The 24628-nt window shown below is 38.3% G+C and overlaps 1 protein-coding gene across 7 annotated transcripts in view; it reads left to right on the top strand.

Annotated features, from left to right (window-relative positions):
* The window catches only part of kcnip4a (potassium voltage-gated channel interacting protein 4a), a 138854-nt gene that overhangs the window by 72372 nt on the left and 41854 nt on the right, over nucleotides 1-24628 (top strand). The window contains exon 1 of one of the 7 annotated variants that reach the window (XM_008435805.3): nucleotides 9098-10081. The exons of 4 other annotated variants lie outside the window; for them this stretch is intronic. In XM_008435805.3, coding sequence (XP_008434027.1) covers nucleotides 10024-10081 — 58 coding nt within the window. In that variant the 5' untranslated portion in view covers nucleotides 9098-10023. Of the gene's footprint in view, nucleotides 1-9097; nucleotides 10082-14185; nucleotides 14323-24289; nucleotides 24491-24628 lie in introns of those variants that run through there. 2 more of the 7 variants (XM_008435806.3, XM_008435802.3) reach the window with 2 other exon arrangements.

Raw genomic sequence — 24628 nt, 5'->3', positions numbered from 1 at the left:
ATTGCCAGCCCCAAAAAATGTTTTCAGGACAACCTGTTGGCACTTTCCATATGATGCGTTTTTACTGATTAGGAAAAAACAGATTGTTGGTGAAACTTCGACCAGTGGAACTGATATTCTACCAGTTGCTTTCACCAAAAGCAAGCCCTTGTTAGACATGCTAAACACAAGATTCATTTTAAAGGTTAATTGATTTATGCAGTTAAATGTAATTTGAAAGAAAGTAATCTAAAATAGTAATCTAACCCATGTCTTTTGGTCTGAAATCAACCTCTTCCAGTGATAAATTATTCTTAAATAATAAAATAAAATGACTCTATCACATGCATGACTTGATTTACTGTTGCAGAACACCTAATCTTCTCCTAAACATTTTATTTTATCAATAAAATCTCTGACCTAACCTGCTGTGAATATGGATGATTATCATATTATTTTTTATGATCTGGTAAAGCAATTATTTTACGCCCGACCAGAGTGCGCAGTCATTAAATCAGTGAACGTTTTTACTGAATGAAAAAGACTGAAAACTAATTTGCATTTTATCATGGTATTCAAAAATGTTTTAATTATAGTTAACCTCTATTTAAGCAGGAAGGTATACGATTAAAAACCTCAATCTCAAGGAAGAGCTAGCCAAGATAGGGAGCAGCAATTATCAAATATAATTACAAAACTTACCCTCTTGACCAAGGACAAATAAATAAAAAACTACAAGCAATCTGTTTGAAATCGTTGCATGTTTGGAATTGGCCTCAAAGACTTTTAGTTTTGATTTAGAAGCACTCAATAAAATGAACTCTGACATTTTCCAGTCGTTATGGAAACTGCTAAAGGTGCTGAGTGGACAGAATCTCTTTTTTTTTTACCAAGTTCAGGGAGTGAAAGCAACAAGTGAATAACGGCCAGCATGTTTCAAAGTAAGATGATAACATGGACAGGAAGGTTAAAATGAGAGTATGGCCTCATATATAAAAATGTAAAAACAATGTTCCTGAAGGTGAGCTATCAAGACATAGTTATAAGTGTGAACAGCAACAAAGCCAAAAATGAAGTCAGACGGAACACAAAAGCTTTTAGTAGGTTACAGAAAGCTTTTTTTCATAAGCAGCTCTGCTGTTTATCATTTTCAGTTTGTGTAGGTGGTAGACTGCTTCTGAGATCTCCAGAAAACTGTCACAGCATTTCACAACACTTCCATGACAGATGGGAGTTTAAAGCACCTAGCCTTCCTGTTATCCACGGAATTCTTACAGCAAGATAAATGATCCATGAGTGAATATCTGCCACAAAATCTCTCAAGATTAGAAAAGTTAACTAGTGATCCCAAAGTAATTAAAACAAAAACATGTAGTGTCAATCTTGTCGTCTTCTTTTTTTTTTGGCATGTTTTTTCTTAACAATTAGCAGTTGTAAATGAAAGACAATAATGAAGAAAAATCACACGCACATAAAGGCAAAACTGTGGCTCTGAAAGCCGAGCCACAGGTTTCTGGATGAGAAGTGTTTTGTTTGCTGAAATGATTTAAACATTTGGTGATTTATTGTGATTCACAGAACACATCTTAATAAGTAGCGGAGCTGTGGCGTTTGGAAAATTAGCATTTTAATCTAGCTCCATTATCAGAGGAGAAATAACCTTTGTATCCCGGAGAGCATTTTGTCTGACATGATGGCAGGTGGATGCAGGGCTCATCTGATTAGGACCATATGGGGCAGGATACGCAGCAACACGGCCAAGTCACTTTACAGATGAATGGGTTGTAGACAGTAGAGGAACGGTTGTGCCTCCCTGGAGGAGTAAAACTGCTGAGCATGCAAATTTAGCTATTTTTTTTGCTGCATTCTGTGATTTTTTTTTTTTCTTCTTCTTTCAACACTCGGTATATGATCTGCACTATGTTTTTAAAACCCATGTTTCCTGTAATTTTTTTATGTGTTCAGAAAGCTTCTGTACCCAAGCAGAATTTTATAACCTGGAAATATTATTGTTATTCCCATCAGTCCTACATTTTCTCATCTTTTCTCAATCTCATTTTTCCCTGGCTTTGCTTTGCAGTTCTCAGATAGTTTCAGGAGAGTGCAGCTGGAAAGTACTGACTGTTCCAGAGAGCTTTCCCTCATAGCTCTCTGCAGCCATCAGACAGAGTTGGTCATCACACCGTGTCTTTGGGGTACATTTGTTCTCTCATCCAGAGCTGACACAGAATTCTGATGCATTTTTGGTGGGAAAAAAAAAAAAGGATTTATAGTTTGTTTCTGACACCTCACAGTGCACTTTTCGCAGGCTGTGTTTAGACGTCATGGAAAATGAAAAAAAAAAAAAGAAAACGAGGGATGTCTGCTCTCTGTTATTTACATTGTTCCTTTTGTCAAGGGCTTCTAATCTTGGTTGTAAAATCTGTGCTGCGAGTGATGTGTGTTTGTTTGAAGGCAGTTTGATTTTCATCTACATTCTGTTTATATGTAATCACAGCATGTAGGCTTTTAGCAGGATAACTTTGGAGCTCTTTACTTTTCAGTGAACCACCAAAGAATTGACTCCATCCAGACGGAGCACTTACGGGAGCTCTGAAGGCTGTTTGAAGAACGCTGGCGCCCTCTTCTGTTCGGAATACAGCAGTAGTTTGTGGTAGTAGTAGCCAGAGACAAAAATAATATGTTTAAAATATTGTTTGAAATTATCTTTTGTTCAGTTAAGGCTAAATGTAGCCTTTTTTGTTGTTGTTGTTGTTTTGGTTGCAGGAACTAAAGGCCATCATCAAATATCGGCTTTAAATTGTCAATAGAGCTTTGCTCTATGTGACTAGAGAGGAGCTTGGAAAAAAAGAAATGGTTTAGATTTTATGTGGATAGATATACTTGTTGTGTTAGTTGTTTATTACTTGGTCAAACAAAATCTACAGAGAATTTTTAAATGAAAAATAATATTGTCAAAGGATTGATTCTTGTTTATGCATAATTTTCTAAACACAGCTATGAGTTTGCTCTTCTGAAGGAAATGTATTTCCCCCTCATTTCAAACACAAGAGTTAAAAATAGTGTTTAACTTCTTGACTTATTTCAGTTTGGGCAGCAAGGAAAAAGATCAATACAATCAATACAATCTTCCTCTGTGGGAAATCTGGTATCATTGTTATAGCAAGAAGTTCAGAGACTGGTGCAGTTTTGCTGCCCCTTAGTGGACAACAAGAGTAGTGTTTGTGAGAGGTTACATAAAGGTTGTAGATAAAAATAAAAAAAATTAGAAAAAGATAAATTGTTTAAACTGAGGAATGACACAAGAATTATATGTTTCAGTGGTTTAATGCAAGCTCTACAGTGAAACACCTTCTCTATTCTACAGTAGTAGAATCATGCATTTTTATCGTAGTAGGTTAAGAACCATGGTATTCCTTGAATACTCTCCACATGTGTTCAGTTTCCGTTTCATTGTAGTTCAGGCTGTTAGATTGTGATTTTTGTTGTCTCAGCTGCTCTGCGGTCTCCATCAGGATTTCTCTTCCAGGACCACCCTGTACGTAGCTCCATCCATCTTTTCATCACTCTCACCTGACTCAGGCGATGAACACAGTTGGCTTTTAGCTGCTCAAAACAATAGCTTTTAGGGGGTGGGGGGAAATCAGTGTTGATCAGACCTGACCTGTTGCAAACACCAAACAAGTTGTACACAGTAGTTTTCTTTCTCTTCCACCTGAGCTGTGGACCTCTGCAGCTCATCCAGAGTCGCTAAAGGCTACTCTGATTGATGCCGTCCTTGACTGCCCTTTCAGTTTAGATGGGAGGTTTGCAAGCTGTACTGCACTCTTTCTTTTTTCAATTGAGTTTCATCACCTAATCTTGTTTCTTGGTCTCCATTATGATGCTTTGTTTACAAATCTTCTCAAGATTAGTAACATAATTTAGAGAACCGATGGATTCATAATGAGAAGGTATTGCACGGACGTTTACCAATTAGAAGGCAATTGGCTGCACTGGATCTTATTTAGTGGTATTAGATTAAAGAGAAGTGCGCACAAACATACTTTACACCGTTATTATTTCTGGAAACCTTCTAAAACCATGTCATTCTCTACTTCACAACTATGCGCTTCTCTGTGTTTGTAAACGAGAGAATGCAAATGAAATGCACTGAAGCTTGTGGCAAAATTTAAGGGATATTAATACTTTTACAAGGCACCTTAACTAGACTCTATTAAGTAACTGCTTGGATCAACAGTTTGTGACAAATGCATATATCCTATTGCATCCTCTGTCCTTAAGGGTTGATTACTTAGCTTTTCCTATTTTTATCACCTTTTAAAACTTAGCCTCGACCAAATCTTACCAAAGTAAATCATTTGAAATTTTAAAAAAAAAATTTTTTATCACAATATAGTTTAAGGACTTACGCATCTTAAAAGCTTGATTTATTTCAAGTGGAGCTTTATTAGGTACTCTAGTTGGGGCATTAAATTCAGTGACAGTTTATTTTAATTGCCTTGAACAAGAGAAAAGTGATATTAAGTGAAGGCTATATTCAGAATAACATGACCGCTTTCCCTTTTTGTAAGAGCTTGACTTATAGTGCCATCTTAAAAGGCATCCGAGTGGTTAAAAGGATAATTCCACCTCGCAGAAGGAGGACACAATCAGCAGCTTTTATTTGCCACAAGATAAAATTTCTGCTTTTGTTGGAGCGTGATGGTTTAAAGACAGCAGTAAAACCAATGCGGCTTCTTATTAGAAGACGCTGAGCTGTTTCTGCGTCTCCTAATGGGGATAAGGTCTAAAGATAAACTAAATGGGCATAAGCATGCCTGCATTTAAAACAAAAACATATTTATACTTTCTTTGATTTTTTTATTTAAATCTTCATGACCTCCATCTAACTTTAACTGCTGCTCATGAGCTTTGCTGGAGCCGCGGCTGGGCTCTATTTCCTCTTTTTTCCCGTTGTTCACGGTTCAAACGACCATGAGGGCAAGAGCCCACCTATGGCTCACCGTTCTGTGTGTGAGTCATGAAGAGCTACTGACTAACAGGATGTCTCTTAATGAAGTGCTGTACAGCATCAGATGAACGGAGGACAGAAAGACAGACGGATGGAGGAAGCGCCAAGAAAAAATGCCTGTAAAACCCATGATTTTAGCCTGCATTTCTATCAGTGTTCCTGTATTCATTCGGTTGGATTAAATGAACCGCAGTGTCCGGCAAGAATGGTGTCCTCCAGACTTCATCTTGATTATTAGATATGTTTTTATTCCAGTTTGCATCTCACACAAGTAGTGATTCTGAGTGTTTATAGCCAGAAGGTCGGTGATGTGTGAGCCTCGGAGGAGACGGAGGAGACGTCTGATTAAAACATCCTAATTTGTGGAGCGTCTCGTCTAATGAAAAGCCATCACAGCTCCAACATAATTAGGCAACTCTTTGAGCAGCCATGCTCATCTGATTTCACTGATGATTCATTCTATGCAGTTTATTATTTTTAATAGAGAATATAAGCTGGAACTACAGTGTTTCTATGCAGGAAAATGTAAGTATCTGCTTATGGTGAGGTGATGTCTCCGTCTTTCGTGGGTCTAAAAGGTATCGTGAGCTTTATTATTACTATGTCAACCACCAAACAAAACCAAGTCTTAAATGTGTGTTTTGGAGATGTTAACGGCTTTCTGAACATCTTCAGCTTTAACTTTATGAACATACTAGATTTCTCTAATTAGCGAGATTGTTGCCATGGCTCTGAAAATACCCATCAACTGCAGAAACACTAATCTGCAGACATTGTTTTTTGTCTCTCCATAGCCATCAATGCGTCAGATAAACTAAGAATGAACTTAATACTTTCACATATGCTCTCAATGTTTTTTTTAAGCCAATTTAAAAGACTTTACACATTCTCTCTACTTGCATTGTTTTATAAACAATAATATTACTTATTAATTTGGTTTTAAGAGATGAGAGTTTTTTTCTGGCAATAAACTGCCATGAAGTATAAATCAAGTTTTTACATTTGCGTTAAATGTCTGCTTTATAATATATTTACCACCAATAACAACAAAAAAACAAAAAAAAAGCATTTTCTATTTTCTGCAAAATTCAACACTTGCACAATTCTTAAGTAGTATTTCAAAAGAGCAGAGGAAATCCTATGTTTTTTAACAAAAACAATGTTTGTTGTTAATTTGTTGCTAAGAGATGAGCTCGTTTTATGGTAACCAAGTGCCATGAAGAAAACGTTGGATTTTTACTTTTGCAAAAATAAAAATCAGAAGGCAGTGCATTAGCATTAGTACAAATATTAGCAGGCAGTGTATAAAATAAGCTTTTTAGCTATTTTTTAATTATTTATTAGCCATGTTTTACACACTGAATATAGGAAGTCAATATAAAACAACATTCTAGTGATACCCTACATGCCACTGGCAGAATGTAGGCTAACATTAGCATTTTGGCTAATTTAGCTTATACACTTATTTTAATATATTGAATGGAGTAAATACATGTTACTTGTTGCTTGTGACTCTCCACATGCCTTTGAGTACATTGTACTTACTTTATCATTGATGCTAATTGTTAGCATCAGAACGCTGGGTTCCAACAGACGGGCACACTTTGGCAGGCCCTGTTTCAATTTCTTTAGAAATTTTCTAGTTCTTTTATTGCACGTCACATATTGCTCCAGTCCAACAGTGTTTTCAGTCCATTTATTACCTAAAACAATAATTTTATGTAACAGCTGATTGTTAATTCTGCTTAAAATGGTGAGTGAAGCACCCATTTGCAGTGTTGTTTACATTTTCTGATGCTTTACAAAGCATTCACAAACATTGTTTTTTAAAACAGCATCTAATACATCAGACTGCTGCTGATATTAGGTCATTTGTTTAAAGGAAAAAAACAAAAGTTTATCTTTTTTCTTTGGTTTTTCTTTTTTCTTTTTGTAGATAAATATTCCCTTTGCTCTGCAGTCATCTACCGAAACTCAGAATACAACAGAGGGAAGATCAATTGAAGGTCTTTTTTTTAAAGATCTGTTTTTGTGTGGAGGTTTTCAGGCTGTGGAAAAACATTATTATTTTTTTTTTTCATTTTGGCTCTGGAACAGCTTTGTAGAAGAAAAAAAGTTTTAGTGTGAGAAATGTGCAGGTTACCTGACAGCTGTTTGAAAGGTTGCAGCAGGGTTAAGTAAGAGGTGTCTATAAAAATTGGCCTGCGAGGAAAAAAGGAAATGGAAAGTATTTGTTGTTCATTTCTCTCCTTGGGTCCCCATAGAGATATCGTTGAACATCCAAAACATCTAGGGAGTTTTGCTTCTCTTAAATCAAACAACCTTAAGAAAAACTTCTTTTTTTCACAGTTTACTGGCTTTCTGGAGGCTGCAAACTTCTCAGGCACAGATTGGATTTGAGAATTTGCTGTAGTGCACACACAGAAGGAGGAGTGTATCCTCCTTCTGTGTATGCAGGAGCCCTGCAATACACAGGAAGCTCTGCTTCTCCTTGTCCCTTCCTGGTCTGTTCCATCACTTGTGTTTCACCGGTTCTGAACTGACACTGCCTGATGTTAACTTTGACAGCGTATGATGACTGTGGCTTCACTGTAGAAGCCTGCGAGTCTAATGAAGGGAATGACTTGTTTTAGTAGGTTTGATTTATGCAGTTTATGGGAGTTCTGTTCTGTGCAGAGTAACTGAGAAGCACGGATACAAATTCCCTTGTCAGAGTTTCTCACCCCATTTCAAAGGAAGAGTCCAGACACCCTGTGGATGAAACTCTTTTTGTCCTCTTGTCGACAGACAAAATTGAGACTTTTGCCTTTCGATTAATCTCTTTTCACCTCTACATCACTTGCATAACCTCAGTTTTTAAGTTCTGAACCTGGAGTAGCCATCTTGCTTTCCTACTGTGGTTGTGCTGACCTACTTTTAGATTTGCAACTACTGTGACTGCACAAAAGGGAAAAAAAACTGCATTTGTTTCAAAAGGAGTTGGGTACAGCTTAGGTTTGTATGCCGTTTCCAGATTCTGTAAACTGGAAGGACACAGTAGATTTTGGTAACTGCGCTGTTTCAGTCTGACCTCACCCTGTGTTTCACTAAGACTTCCTGCAGCTCAGACGAAGCACTTGCGGTTCACAGGAAGCAGGTTAATGGAGTGGGCACAAATTGGTGCTTGATTGCAGTTGTCGGTTGTTCCGCTCCTGAATTGGACCGCCGTCACACAGTTCATGAATTGAACTGAGCGTGGGCGACTTGAGAGCGGAAGTACTTTTCATTCTATTTTCTCCTTTTGATGTGACACATCAGGCTCATGTCTGTGCTGCTTTTTTTTTTGTTCCCAGCAATCTAAGGAAAGAGTTGAAACTGGAAAAGATGTGGGAGCTGCTTCTTGTTTCTGACCTGTAGACATTCACTGTAATCCCCAAGTTTATTCTGAAAGTCAGCGCGATTCTGCAGAATAAGCAGCAAAAAGGATCAACGCCAAGGAGGTAATCTCTTCATTTCAGTGGGTGTGTGACAGCATGGGAAATATCTTTAAGATGAAAGAAGGAAATCAAGCCAGTAGATGCTGACAGTAAATCAATATTCTGTTTATTTCTTGAGTGTGATGTTGAATTTTTAGAGAGCTTTAAATCAGCTCTCTGAGTTACCCGATATGCTCTGAATTCCACAAATCTGGAATTTGTGGATGAATGGAAACAAGAAGGCTAACGCCAACAGAGATAAGAAGTTATATTTGCAACATGCAACAACTTTGTATGGATGCAGCAAAAATGTGGAAGAAGGTGCTCCACTGTGAAACAAGGCGATGGCAGTGTTATGTTTTAGAGATGCATTGTCTTTATTAGTGGGAAAGTTAATAATTGTTGATGGGAAATCAGTGGAGTCAAAAACGGGGAAATGCAGGAAAACGACTCCAAAAATACCACAGTGGAATGGTTTGGATCAAATGCTATATGTTTGTTAGAATGGTCTAGTCAAAGTCTAGAACTTCATCTTGTGAATCTGACTGAATTTAAATAGTTTTAGGGAAGATTTAATGGGCAAAAATTTGAGTCTCTATATGTGGAAAGCTGAATCATTGATTACACGTGTAGGCCACACTTTTCAGATAAAATCTCAATATAATACACCTAAGTTTGTAGTTGTTACATGGAAAAAAAGGGGTGAGGGGGAAAAGGTAAAGAGGGCGTGCGGTGTTTGCAAGGGCCTGGAATTTGGGACGTCCACAATGTTTTATTCCTGTTTTCAAGGGTTCAAAGGTGCACATCATCCGCAGTGGGTGGATTGAATAACATCCGTGAGCGCAGGAGTGCTCCTGTTCTGTCATTAATGTGTTGATGAAAAGGCTCACCGGCGATTGCCTGCAGATAATTTAAATATTTACCCAAGCTGCTTCCAGGTGAAGCCCTCGGCTCCCGCCGTGCGCACTCCGGGCTTCAGAGTCAGCTGGTTTTCTCCCACCGTCCACAGCAGGAGACGTGGTGAAAACGGAGTAGCTCGAACGAGAAAACGGCTATCTGCAGCTCGAGCTCGCCCTCGCTCTCTCTTCCCGAGAGAGGAGTGCCAGCGCCAGTGCCCGTTACTGGCTTTCTCTCCGAGCGCTCGAGTACTCCGAATGCTCAACTGGTACAAGGTAGCATTTGCAGAGCAGAGATCAGCTGGCAAGCTGTCACTTCAGAGTAGGGAAAAAAAAAAAAAACAGGAGAAGGGAGGGAGGCTGCAGAGCGTGCGCGTCAAATTCAAAACTCAACTGAGGGCTTTTTTTTTTTTTTTTTTCATTTTTACACCCACTCCTTTCCCTCAATGTACAGCCCACCTCACAAGGTGGATATAAAGGAGAAGTTTGGACTGTGTTGGACCAGGTTTTCATGCAAAGCTCCAAGCATCTTTCTCTATCCATCTCTCTCTCTGTGTTGTTTCTTTTTTTCTTTTTCTGCTCAATCTGAAGCTTTTGAAGCCTGTCAAGTGTGGGAGTGAAAGTGTGTGAAAGCTAGCAGGACTTGGAGATCAGTAAGTGAGAAAGTCTGCAGGGCATCATGGGAGCTTTAATGGTCATCTTCTCTCTTCAGCCGAAACAAAGACGCAAGGTGACAGGTAGGCAAGACTGAAAAAGGATGATGTAGAATAATTTGCTTTTTTCAGCTCATTTGTTTTTGGGATTAGAAAATGTTTACTCGCTTGTACATCTGGTCCAGAAAATTCTCTGTTAATCTTTTTTTTTCTTTTTCTCTTTACAATCCCAAACATTCATGTTGCCATATCAGCAGTGCATGAAATTACCTTGAAATTGGCTACATTTTGCTAAGCGCCACACGCCGAACTCTGCAAACTCGCTCGACTTTTTCCCCCCCCAATTTGCTTTGCCTAATGTTGCTTTCGCAGTAAGAGCACCGGAGAGCCGACGCTTGTGTTGTGTTTTTACTCCCTGCATTATTATTATTCCGATCAACATCACGGCATGCCACCATAACAAAAGACATAGAAGTCAGTTCTTCATTAAAGAACGATAAAAGATTTAGTGGGGCAGCTGGCAGACAATAACTGCCAGGGGTTATATTTAGTGGTGTGGTGGGGAAAGACAGAAGAGATGACACTTAAAGGACGGTAAATCATATTTCACTCGGGGGATTGCTGGAGAGCCAGAGAGCAAAATGAATGAGGGACTCTGTAAAACTCAGTGAAGCAATAGATCACCGAGCTTACGGTAATGTGCTATGTAAGCATATTTCATAGAGACCTAGAAAGGAGAACATGGGATACAGAAATAAAGACCTGCAGTGGAGTTCATTAAGATAATATACTGCAGCTTGGATACAGTAGAGGTACAATTATCTCTACTGTAATAAGAGATACGACGGATTAATTGAGAATTTTCTCATCCAAAATGGTGGTTCATGTTTCTTAGATATCCCTAAATGGAAAAAAATATATATTGTTTGCAATTAATTACTGGGGGAATCGGTAATTAATTACTTATTCCCCACAGTAGTCTTTACTTATAGATTTTATCTATAAGTAAAGATAAAATCCGAATATGACAATTTTAAAACTTGTTTCTTTTGCTCTGCTGTATTGGTAATAATTTAAAAGATTTATTAAATGAAAGTGTTTTGTAGTAACAGCCAACAAAAACCTACATGGCTATAAAAAAACGTTAAAATACAAATATAAACTAAAACAGGAGAGATATGTCTTATACAGGAGAATTAGAAAACGGTGTGTTGATTGACATTTACACAGGCTACCTGTAATTCTAATGCGTAAGCAGAAGGTGGTGATATTTTTCACGTTAACGTAATAAAGTTTAAGGTGGAACTTTGTGAGCATGGCTAAAGCTATCCTACGATTAAACAATAACTACTAACATTAGCAAAATTAGATTGTTTATACCAGGGGTCACCAACGCGGTGCCCGCGGGGCAAGTTCTAAAAATAGCCACTCTCATTGGGGAGCATTGCCAAATAAATTATTTCATATTTCATTGAAGTAGTAAAATTTGTTTATATTCAGAATTTAAAAAAAGCTAATTATAAAAAAAAATTAAAATGTAAATTTTTATGCATAAATGTTATCGAAGGGCAGCAGCGCCTGCAGTTCTGCTGCTCCCTCTCTGCCTAGCTTAGAGTGGGGGCAGCTCTAAGGTCTTTTTTTTTTTAACTTGATGTAAAAAAAAAAAAAAAATCTGAAATTTTAATTATCGAACCCTCTTTACAATTAAAATTGTGGAGAAAAAAAATATTATGCGTCAAAACATCTTGTACGTAGCGCACATCTGAGTCTGTGGGGGTCAAAGGGCACCCAAAGCTTAAATCTTATTGGTCAGTTTGCTTTTGTTTATTTGGCGGCTCGGTGCTTTTTCTGTAAGCTAAAACTGAATGAGCGGAGTTTGAACCTCCCGCAGTTCTAGGAGCGGTTCGGATTCCGGTTGAGCTTTTTACCGTGTTCGGTTCTGACGGGTCGCCGGTTATGAGGTTTTTGATGTTTCCCGAACCGGACAGTTAGCGGGTCACCCGTTTGCTGACATCTGCCGCTCCTACTTAGCGTCGCGCTAAGACTGTGTTAAACAATTTAATCTAGTTGAAAAGTTTTCCAAAAGAGTAAAAACTAAGCAAACAATGTTGCTTCGCCTTCTCCTCCTCTGCACGTCTGACACCTGAACCTGAATCAACATCCTCCTCTTTCCGTGGATCACAGGTCGGCTCCGCTTCCATGTATTTATTAGTATTTAGCATCGTTTGTGTTAAAAAGGGTTCGCTGCTTTAGTGGTTTAAGTTTGCGCTGGTTTTGTGCGACGCGCACATGAAGCGCATTGGAGAGATGCGCACTTACAGGTCAGGTGCAGGGATAGTTTTGTGCTACCTTATAATCTGTCTGACATTTTTTTTTCTCTGCACAATTTGTTAATAATAAAGAAGGTTGGATAATAAAAATATACAATAACTTTTCTTTTTTTATTTAAAGGAAAATCTCACAGTGCGTCCAGCAGCTGCAATAATCCAGACTATCAGTCACTTGTGGGAAATTTAGAATCACACAGAAAAGCTAAGAAAGGGAATCAAACTTAAAACTGAACTAAGAACTTCTGATCACATAATAGCAATTAACCATAGCTGCCATGGTAATAATTACTGATAACTATTGTGAATAGTCCCCAACATTAATATTATTAGACGACATGTAATCATATATATTATTGTTATAAAGGCTGAGCCAAGAAAAGTAACCCTTCGTGTTGCTCTGGACTGTGAAGTAGCTCCCAGGCTCAAAAAGGTTGGTGACCCCTGGTTTATACGTTGATGGTTGGGTCATGAAATGTAGTCTTATTTTTTTCCCCACAACTGCACTTAATTAAAATTACTTTTTTTTTTTTTTTTTACTGAAGTAATTTGAACTTGCACAATTCTGGAGCCAACAAAATGCTTCAACTCTCAAATTATAAAATTAATTTCTGAGTTGGATTTAGAAATGTCACTCCAATTAGCTGAATAAAATGTAAAACGCTGTGCGTGCAATTGTTAAGCAAATGAGTTTTGATTATGAGTATTTTGACTATCGTTATTTTTAGGCATATTTTACTCAATCAGATGCTAGCGAGATGGAGGCGGGGTACCGGTGTGGGCTGGTATTATTTATGACTCTTTTTGGGTTGAAGATGGGCTGAAAATAATCTCCCAAACCTTCTGCCAGTTCTTAGAAGTCACCTTTTTCAAACTATCTGTGCATTTCAATCAGACAATGATCTTCATGCAGGACAATCTGACATCACCACATCCAAGAACTCCTGGGTGTGGCCAGCTAGAAAAACTATTAAATAAGCAAAATGTACGACATGGCCACCGTTTGACCTGAACACAATTGAGAAGTTCTGGGCAGTTTTTTTTGGTTTGTTTTTTTTAAAGTGTGAGATTTCCAGTGAAATAAAACAGTCTCTAAAACAGAGGCTGTGGTTGCTGCTGCACAAAAAGTTGATAGTCAAAAGTTCAAGAAACTGACAGAATCCCTGAAAGAGGCTGATTGCTGGTAAAAGAGGTCTGAAATGATTATTGGAAAGTATTGAAATGTGTTTATAATTCTCACGTAGATGAAAATAAGAAAGCGAGGTGTGAAAACTTTATTTTTTGCCTAATCGTTATGCACATAATAGTTGCCCCACTTTTAACCTCACTTTTAGTTTATGCGTTCATGTTTGAAATGTATTAACATTTTTGGATTAACTGAGAGCACTGCAGTTGGCGATTAATAAAAAAAAATCCCCCAAAATAAGATTTCTCTAATTCATGTGCACACAGTATAGTTTATTGCTCAACATTTTTAAGCCTTTATTGGTGGTTCGCTCTGTTACCATCGCTACCGTTACTACCTGACAAAAAATACCGACTATTTAAATATTTATGTGCAACTGTTTTGACTGTAAGCTTAAGCTTTTACTGTAAACTCAGCCGGAAGACTTCCTGCAGCAACTGATTCACGGTCGCTTGATTGATTGGTGACCTCAGCCCTATACGCGATTAAAGAATGACATCAGTCTTTGCACAAATTGAATTGTCTATATCCTTGCAAATGGTGTCACATACTGCCTCGCACAATGTAAGGCAAATAATACACTCACTCTATAAAAGCTCGCAATTCAGCTTTTCTACCCACTCTGGATTGAAACAGTTTTTTTTTTTTTCTCCTGCTGCATTTATCCTTGTGTAGAGACATGATAGTCCAATAAGCACCTACTCAAACTGTAACCTTCTCCGTCTCTTCTGGCTCGGCTGTGAGTGTTTCCACCGCGCGTGAAATGCCCCGAAGATAAGAGACCTGCCGACGCCGCTGTGGCGCTGCGATGGGTTTGTCCTTGTGCTTTCAATCATCTAAAATGTCTTGCCTGTTTGTGTCGTTGGGAGCTGTTATGAGCTGAAATCTGTGTAGGAGTGAGAGAGAGAGAGGTACACTCAGCTGCTCAAATGGAAGCAGTAGAACATTAAATACAGTGTGAGTCACGTCGCCACTCTGAAATGTTGTCAGTCAGAAGCAGCTGCATGGATTTCAGAGCAAACTCTGAACTTTCGGTGTCGTCTTCTCGGTTGAATTTTTAACGTCGGTGACTCGTGGGGGTGATCGGGTTGTCCGGTTTTTGCTGCTTGTTGCTGGCCCTCCTCTCCTTTCGGGCCTTCTGGTGTTTACAGGACCGATTGAAGACGTGTGGCCAACCATGGCGAGAGCAGCTGCCACTTTAAAGGTAGCCATCCCACCAATTTCCCATGTTCGCTTACAGCCCCATCTGATCACATTACACACCCAAAAAAAAAAAAAAGAAAAAGGAAAACCTTGGAAGAATACAACAATCGTCTGTTATGTAAGCTGTTCCTGACCCTCTGCTCGCTGTAATAACCACGGAGGAAGCGAGTCGAACTCTCCGTATTAGCTCTGCATAAATTAAAATTACATTCAATTATTGCTTTGCTCGAACTTAAAAAGACCCTGAGTCTTTCATTCAAAGGCAAATAATGACTGTAAAATTTAAAAAGGACTGTCTGCCAAAGGCACTTTGAATTTATCTCATTAATTTTTCTTCCAACCCATCTGTGACATGCAACACTGTTCGCAGAAATACTCCTCTTGTTCAGAAGTGCCTTGGTGTGACTGAGGATCGAGAGAACAGTCAGCATTCACATGATCATTTATTGCTCATATCCTAGCAGATACGAGCCTATTGATGCAGACCGCATCATTAACTACTGACCAGTGAGATTTGCCCTATGGACTCCTATAAAAACAGAGTAGTTATTGATATACGTGTGTTTTTTACTGCTTAATTAATTCTGAATGAGTCGCCAAGCTGGATCTGCTGTGCAGCCGTTTATTAAAGAACAGTTTCCCACTTAAGCAAAGGCTGAGATCTAATTTAACAGAACAAATGTTAACAAAAATAAAATGATCTCTTCAGAAATCCTATTGGAATTGCTTTAGAATTTTGGGGGATTTTTCTGCTGGAAAAAAGTGTTTTTCTTAGCCAGTGTGGACATTAAATATTTAGTTTTCTGTTACCGTACCCCCCAAAAATATTAAGGCTCCTGGAAATGTTTACATTAACAGGCACAAACTCCAGTGCTCGTCACTGGGATTGTTTGTGAAAACCAAAATAGAGCATAATAGTGAAATGGAATACCTATTACACATGGTTTTAAAAAAAATCAAAATAGAACATGAAAGTGTACCAAGCATTTGTATTCAGTCCCCGTTTGATCTGATACACCTGATAAAATCAATATATTCCTGTCCATTCACTTCACAACACATTACGACTTTGTGTTGTTGTAGCAAATAAAATCCCAGTTCAATGCACTGAAGCTGTGGTTATGTTGCAAAAAGGTGAAAAAGTTTGAATACATTCACAGGACACTGTTTTCTTGAAACAAACTCAGCAGGGGGTAAATCCATTTCCTTTCTAATTTTGATTTTATTCTTGATTTTAGCAGCATGTAATCTTTGCCCTTTTAAAAAGGAGCTCTTTCATCATGTATTGCTTTTTTTTTTTCCTGATTGCTAACCTCACATTTAATTTAAGAAAAGCAGCGACACACCACGGGTAGAGATTCACTGATCAGAATGTGGTGGCTGATTCCTTTGAAACTTTGACCTTTTGGTTGTTTGGTTTCGACTCATTTTAGGAGATTTTGATGTCTCGGACCAGAACAAAATCAATTATGAGAACAAAAGAAGCATTGTGGGTCACTGCCTATTTGAGGTTTGGTATTAATGGATTTTTCTGTGTAAAGCAACACCAGAATACTAAGCAAAAACGTTGCATATTTCCCGGAGGAGGCGTTGTTTGTTTTTATACGTGGAAGCAATACTACTTGACATGCTATTGTCTGGCGTTTCCAATCAGGCAGAGCCATTCATGTTCTTTGGTGCTCATTGGCTGTGCCTCCTAAAAGCAGAAATAAGGAAGATTGTTAATGTTGGCTTTGACGGTAGTGATGAGAGACGCTTTCAGTGGTGGGAATTAATTCATATTAAGGTGTATTTGGTGTTTGAAATATTAAAATATGGGATTATCTGCATTTTTAGAGGGGATAGAGGTCTGATAACCCCTTATTGTAATTCTTATCTCAAACACTGAGGGTCCACTGAGTTACATACTGTTTAATTGTTGATATGAGAATCAGGGATGACTTCATGACCTCTCACAGAAAATACAATTTCCTTTTAAATTCCCTTTTACATCTCTTTTCTCCTTTTTGACTTTATTTTAAACATCTTACAAAATGGTTCGCTATCAGTTACAATGCCCACCACCTGTTGTTACCACCACCTGTGTGGCGCATTCACTTAAAGATTGGACTTTTGAGTTTATGTCCAATCAAAACTGGACAAATTCCAGACCCCACACCTTCTCCTAGTGCATTTCTAACCCCCAGATTTGGATCCAAACTTGCTTTGGTTTCTGTATGGAGGTTTCAGTTATTAATAGATCATTTGTCTGTGGTCCTGACCCCAGTCTCAAATCAATACTTTCTTATTTAATTGCACAGACTTAATGCATACCATGAGTGTGAGAGTTATTAAAATGATCACATGTGTATCACTCAGTAGCTCTAGAGTTAGAAATGTTCAGATGAGTTTTTTTTTTTTTTTTTTTTACGATATTTTGGGGCAGCCTTTGCATTCCTCTAAAGCACAATGAAGATAGTTTGGTTAGACGGGATGAGGAACCAGCATAGATGAGCTCTGTGAAAGTGGTCTTGCCTTCCTTCAGACTGAATTCATTGCATATTGGTAGATAGAAAAGCGAGTCATCATGAAAACCATCCACTGCACCTCAGGATGCAGTCCATTAAAAAAAAGAACAGCATTTAGTAAAAACATGCCAGGTCCGAATGGGTTCATTTGAAGATGCTGCCGTTGCTCCGTGTGCTAGTTGTAGGTTTAGCTTCATTTAGATTCAGCGTGTCCCTTCGGCAGCTACAGATGGATGCTCAGGAAATTAAGTGTTTGAATTGACTTTCTGCAAACAGACAGCACTGAGTGTGTTGGAGACACGCTCTACCCACAGTGATGCTTTTCATAAACCATTAAGTATTTAGATGGAGATTAAAATGCCTGAATGCTTTACTACAGTAGAAAAACATGCAACTACAAAGACTTGAGCTCTGCCTCATTTTTTTCAGGATTTAACCTCAAGGAGTCTGACTCTTAAAGGGGATGCGATCAATAGATCTTCACGGTTTCTGAAGCTCTTTTAAAGTTTTTCTTTGAACTTCTGCTGCCTTACCATTTTTTTTCAGAGAAAAAAAAATAGATTTCAGAAATACACCATAAACAAATGCTTGCTTATAGCAACAATATTAACTAAATATGAACATACATGTTCATATTTTTTCCATACTCTTTGTTTGTGTTGCTAGTGATTCACAAATCAATAGAAATCGACGGTGCTCTTTGTTTAAACTGTAATACACTGGCATAAAAGTCAAATTAATAAGTCATTTACTTTTTTTTTTGTTTGACATGAACATATTTTTCCTGTAAATATGAATTTACTGGAATATTTTATTGCAAATCTTACAAGCTGACACATATTCAGCCAGAGAAGCTGCCACACACACCAAACACACCAATTCTCCTGTGTCACGGGCAAATATATTTCCAAACTATCCACTTTGTCTGACTTTTTAATGAAGGGAAAAGTGTGACAGTATTCCCTTTAGCCAGCTAATTGACAGCACACAGCATAGTTGACTGGGGGTGGATGTCAACGCTACTCTGAGCTAGAGACAACTCTCCCACCCCTCCTTTGGCATCTCAGTTAAAGCAATTTTCATGGGAAGAAGGGCAATATGGTGGAATATTCTGGTAGCATTGAGACTGTCACTGTTGAAAATAATGATAATCTTTTACATTATAAAGTAGCCAATATAGAGTTTGGGTTTTAGTGCAGTTTTCTAAGTCAGCTGGTGTCGGACAGCTAAGGGTTATCAGCAATGCGCTGAGAAAATAAGTTATAGAAGCAGAATGTATATAGTTAAGTAATCACTCCTGCAAAACAGATTTGTTGGCCTGTGCTACATTTGTATTTTGGTTGGTTTTAAAAGTTTTTGAGTAACTTTAAACCAAAAACAACAACAACAACAAAAAAAAAAACAAATGGAAGGAAGACGGCTTGTGAAATTAGATAATTTTACTCTCACTGTTACATGCAGTAACACAGTTGATCCTGTTTTAATGACAGCAGCTGTGATCCAACTTCTTCAGCACCAACATATCAGGGCTTGGTGTGAAAAATTTGATTATCTTTTTGCTGATGCAGTTTGAAAAAAAGAAATAATTTTAACACCTAAAGGACATTCGCTGGAATAATTTCTCCGACGTTATGACTTTATTATGCAAGTACAGAGACAATAGAACTCTTTACTTTCAATTTGATAAAAAAAAAAAATGCGCCCGTCTGTTCATGCTTATGATAAAAATGTCTAGTAGGTTGTTGGGTTTTTTTTTAGTTTAGTATTGAAAGCCTTATTGCAGAAATGTCTGCAATAAAGTATGAACTTTTTTTTTTATCCCTAAAATTACTTACTTTAAATGCCACAAAAACTGACAGAACTGTGGAAATTGGACCCAGAAAACGATGTGAAGTTTTGACATCATACTCTGTAAAATGCTTTATTGTGTACTTTGTAGACCTCTTCTGGCAATAAAGTACTAGTACATCTCCAAAAATAAAATACTGTGTAAAATTGCAATATTTCTTGCTAGTCATCTTAGAAAGGGAAACTTATCAGTTTTAGTAGCATAGTCCAAACCCTTTGTTTCTTGAAATGTTGCTGATTATGGCTCCCTGATAATTTTCTCTCCCAGAAAATTTTAAAACTGTGAAAAAGCTCATTAATAGAAACTCATGGTGTCACGCCTCAATCAGCTAATAAACTCCAAACACCTGCTAATGTGTTCCGAGCCTGTAAACTTTCTCTCTCAGTCTGGGTCAGTAGGATGCACAATCATGGGGAAAACTATTTTTTAACATCAGAGTGTGTGAAATGTTTCTTCACATGCTCATGGGAACAGGTTTTTAAATTGTAGGCTCTGGTCATTTCCACTTGATGGCAGCAAACTCAAATAAAATGCAACTGCTGATTCTCCTGGAGAGGCTGAGATTTAGAGGTTCGGATTTAGACTGAACATCAGGAATGGACGTTCAAAATGCTGATGGATAAGAGCTACTTGTATTGTGGGATGTTTGATTAGTGCAACTTAGAGCTGTTTAAATCTCACCTAGCACAAACGAATCAATTTCAATGAAGCATTGGAGCACATTTAGGAAGAATGTTAATTTACCTTATTTAGATCTTATTGATCCCAGCAGAATACTGAAGAGTCAGCGGTTTTCCCTGTAGAGTTAAAACACATATTTTTCCCCTCTTTTCTTCAATTTGATTACCTGTGAGGAGCAGATATAAGGTTGTGTTTTCTTTCCAGGAAGATGTTTTGTCTTCAGACCGACTTGTGCCTGAATTTAGCACGATTCAAATCACATTAGTTTGGAATTAGCCGTTTTATTTTGTAGAGTACTGGGCCACGGCGGCATACGTTGACAGTTCCTCCAAACAAATAAGACATTCATTTGTTTTAGTGTCAGGTCGCCGACCTGTGCTTTGTCTCCAGAAGGTCAATCGATTGTAACTGAATTTATTGAAAACACTTTCTTTTTAACAGAGGGATTTACCTGGCTGCATGCCATTTTTAAAAAAAAATAAAGTTTCAGTATATTCCTTGTTGAGGACAAAGAAGAGGGCAATCAGAGCAGCTTTACTCTTTCACTAAAAATCTGATAAGTTATCCAAAGAACAACACTAGTTTGAATCTGGCCATTGAGTTCCTAAACAGTGTGCTCCAAATGGAGTGTTAAGAGAAAAGGGGAACCTGGCCATGAGGATGGATGTAGTCACTAACAATACTCTAGTTGGGTGGAGCATTTCAGTCCCTTTAATTCATATTGAAGTTTCTTCAAAGAGTTGTTGTAGATGCTGATGTTTGAGGTTCAGGAAGGATATCCTGCAGCAGCATAATGTAGATCCTCTGACTGAAGACTCTCCGTTTCTGTACATGGAGCTACAGTTTCCTGTTCTCAGCAATTTAACACTTGTGATTAATAAACTGAATCACACGTAAGTAAGAGTAGTGAGATTATTTGTTCTCGCCATCAAATGCAAAATACTTGCAGTTAAAAACGGTGAACATACTTTTTGTCTCATTCCAAATGTTCACTTTTAACTTTCTATAAGTAAATCCCTTGGCCAAGTCTGCGCTTCATTATCCCAGTTCACTTTCCTTGCTAGTCTGAGTCACCTCCTCCTCATATTTAGTCTGAAACCTTTCTCATGTTACCATCTAATCAGTTTGCAGGTGCCACTGACGTCGCCACCTACACCACAGAGCAACCGAGCTCCCCCGCTTCAACCAGCTCACCACAATGCTATGCAGCGGCAATTAGCTTCATCACCAATCATACACTGATTGATGTAGCATACTGTGTGCGATGATGACATGCAAAACCTTGATTATTTTCATTACCATTAGCCCAAGGCCTTGATTATACCCTGCGCCAAGTTCTGAGGTGATTAGAGAACAGATGTTAGAACTTGGAGTAAGATTCTCTGAGATTAGCTAATGCTCTCTTATTAGAGTTGAAAAGAAATGTAAAAAAGAAAACTGTAAAATCTTAGGTCTCTTAGGTTATAAAAAAGTGACAGAAATTCTATTAACTTGGATGTGCTCCCTGTCTTGCTGCACCTCCTCTCAGCAGACTTCTACAACATTTTTCTTTCACCTTTCTAATCTTTGCTTCTGAGAAGCTTCCCACACAGACGCTCTGTAAAGTTCATTTGCAGAGCGCACACGCTCAACGTCTGCTATATTGATCACAAACTCGGCTTTCACAAAGAGACAGAGGAAACGCGAAGGATTTCTTTTGACCACATCGTTTAGGCTTCTTTTCTGGGAGGGTCTTATGTGCTGAGCGTATTCAAAACACGCTTCAAGTCTCTTGAAAAGATGATCTTTCTGTGGATACCGACAGTATACCAAGATCCAAAAATGTTTGGAATTGATCAGAAGATTTTTTTTTAGGGGTGCATAACGAAAACGCACCCCATTGTCTGGTTCAGGGATCTTCAAATCCAGGCCTTGAGGTCTGGTGTACTACAGCTTTTAGATGCATCTCTGGTCCAATACACCCAAAGCAAATGGCTGAATCACATCCTTAGTCAAGTTCTCCAAAGTAAAAGTAATGACATAATTATTTGAGTCAGGTGTGTTGAAGCAGAGACACATCTACAAGTTGGTTTTTCTTTTAGTGTCTAATGTATCCGTTTATCCATCCATTGCCTGTGGTTCAAGGCCAACGACTGTAGAGACGTACGCACACAAAAAAATAATCTAAAACATCCAGAGATTCGCTGTAGATCCATGCCAAAACCACTAATGTTGAGCAATATTCATTCCAGAAATGTTTGGTGTCCATGATATTGAATAATATGAGTATAGATTGCTTAAAAAAGGGTAAAGCCTATCTGGAAAAAACTAGTTGCGTACATCTCCGGCTGACCTTTAAAACCAGTCATTCAGGAGCCTCTTCATAGACTCACTGCCATCAAAGTTTTGAAAAATAGCAAAAGAGAAATGAAAAAAAGAATTCAAAGGTTCTAATAAACAAATGAAAAATAATATTTCAATGACTAGATAGTCTATCTTAATTTATTCTTAGAATAAATTCAGAAGAAACAGCAGAAACGGGTCTAGATGCAAAAACTTGCTAATACCCATTTGGATTGTGGGAAATGATGGATTTTGTCACAAACAAATCCAGCCGACCGCAGAGAGTGAACGGTCCAAAGAACACACACAGTGTGCCTGAGGAGATCGGAGGTAACTCCTTAAAAAATAATAATAAAAAAAATAGATCTGAAGGAAGTGATCTGAAAAAAATGACAAGTGGAAATTGTTGATCAAAAAGTAAATGTGACGTCACCAGTTTGGGAGTATTTTGGATACTTGAAACAAACAAAAATCAATAATAGTTATCGACTTGTATCGAATTTGAGTCATACTTTTAGTTAGCGGTGCTCACCACTGATATTTTCAGAACAAAACTAAAACGAATCGTATTAGACCCGACTTGCTTGACGACATGTAGTTCATCATAAATTATACACATTCAATAAAGGAATCGATTGTGACCTTGCTCAGAAAGATTTGTTAATCAGAGTGTGCCAGCCAATCAGACACCACTTAAAAAAACAAAACAAAGGAAAGCACACGATCAGGCTTCAAGTCAAAGCTGAAGCATCGTAATGAGGGATTATTGTGTTGCACGCTCTAAAGCAACAGGCTTGTTGAGCTCAGAGAAAGGCAGAGGACTATAACGGCATGGCCTGGGCGGCACAGCAAGTTGTTTAGCAAACCGTTTTTGGTTTTTTTTTGTTTTGTTAAGGAGCTTTCCAATCAAATCCATTGTTCTGTACGTGCTATAAGGGAATGTTGCCGTACACCCTGGGTATCCAGTTCGCAGCTTATAATTTGGTGCTGAGTTAAAGGGCTTTATTGATTAAAGATAGAAATGACTTGAGGTGAACTGATGGGATTTATTGTAGAATTGATCAAATACAGGGGAAATGTATTGTTTGCCTCCAATACACTTTTTTTATTATCTTTATTTTTTCTGTCGTGCTTAATTTTTTTCAGAATGTAAAAAAAAAAAAAAATTGAATATGAGACGGAGACAACATGAGTGAATGTAAGAGAGCTTAGTTTCTGAATCAATATGGCCGTATGTGGGGAAAAGTAACCTCCATCCCTGTGAAAGTATGAATTGGCAATAATTAACCACATTTTTGTAAAGTTTGGTCAGCCACACCCAGGTCTCATCATTGACCAAATGTGTTGAATTGAGAAATTGGTTAAAGAGAACCAGCAAGGGACACTTTAAATGTTGTAAAACTCTCAGACCTTGTATCTGATTCCCAGCTTGGGCATTTTTCCTCCAGGTCCTCCCCGTCGCTGTGTGGCCCCGTTCCCCAAAAGAACAAAACAAGCTTTGAAATTTTAGTTTGAGGTCTTTTATCGGAAAGTTACAGATTTTTCCTCTAACCTGCTGATGGATTCCCTGTCCTGGGAAAATTGGCAAACTTCAATCAGTGGAGTTGAGTGGAGGCAAATTGACGCCAAAAAACTTTTAGATTAATTACAGCAAAACTAAAATAACACAATGGCGTAAATTAAAATAAATAAACCATATTAAACCAAAGGCAGCCTCCACATCTTGTAGTCAGAGAAATTGTGGACTTTGAGCGAGTTTTGTTGAAAACCGCCTGAAACGCCAGCAGCTAATCAACATGAAAGCATAGTTTAGGTTGCTGCAAATGTTGGAACAAACTCCCCCTGGATAAAAAGATAAAAACAAACCCATCTTGTTTTTAGGTAAACATCAATGCTTTTCTCAATCTCTTGTGACTTAGATCTTGCTGCTAGCATCTGTCACTGGTGACTTGCGCTGAAAGGGAGCATTAGTGGACAATCATCTGTCATTAGGATGCATCTTCTCTTCCGCCCTTCGGTCTATTATTTATCTTTCTCAATGCGATTACTTTCATTCATTCTCCTTCTCCCACTCTCCCTTCACAGCTCCGCGTGTATTTTATCTTTGCCTCCCCCCCTCCTCCCTCTTTTTTCACTCCCTCTCCCTTCCACTCACTTTTCTCCCCCTCGCTCCCTCTCTGACTTGTGCCGGTCTCTAATCAGAGCCACAGATGCAGGGCTCTTAAAGTGGAGCTAAATGGCCCGCTAACAGTGCTGTGCACTGGGTTTTTAAGCGTCACCGGCCATGGGCAGGCTGTGACCTGAGCGACATGTTGACTATGAACTTGGAGGGACTGGAAATGATCGCCGTGCTGGTAGTTGTGGTTGTGTTTGTGAAGGTGCTGGAGCAGTTTGGGCTGTTGGAAGCTGGCTACGACGGTAAGAAAAATGACAAACTGTTGGTTTTACTTTTTATTTCTCCTTTTGGCGAACTTGTTCATGACCAGTTTTTTTTTTTTTTTTTTTTGCATTTGCATTTGCCCTATTTGAAGGAATTTGATAGCTTGGTGTGCTTTG

Source organism: Poecilia reticulata, chromosome 18 (assembly GCF_904066995.2).
Source record: "Poecilia reticulata chromosome 18, P_reticulata-male-v2, whole genome shotgun sequence".
In the NCBI taxonomy this organism is placed as follows: domain Eukaryota; kingdom Metazoa; phylum Chordata; class Actinopteri; order Cyprinodontiformes; family Poeciliidae; genus Poecilia; species Poecilia reticulata.
Note: the sequence above shows the minus strand (reverse complement) of the source record. Positions and strands in the feature narration are given on the sequence as shown.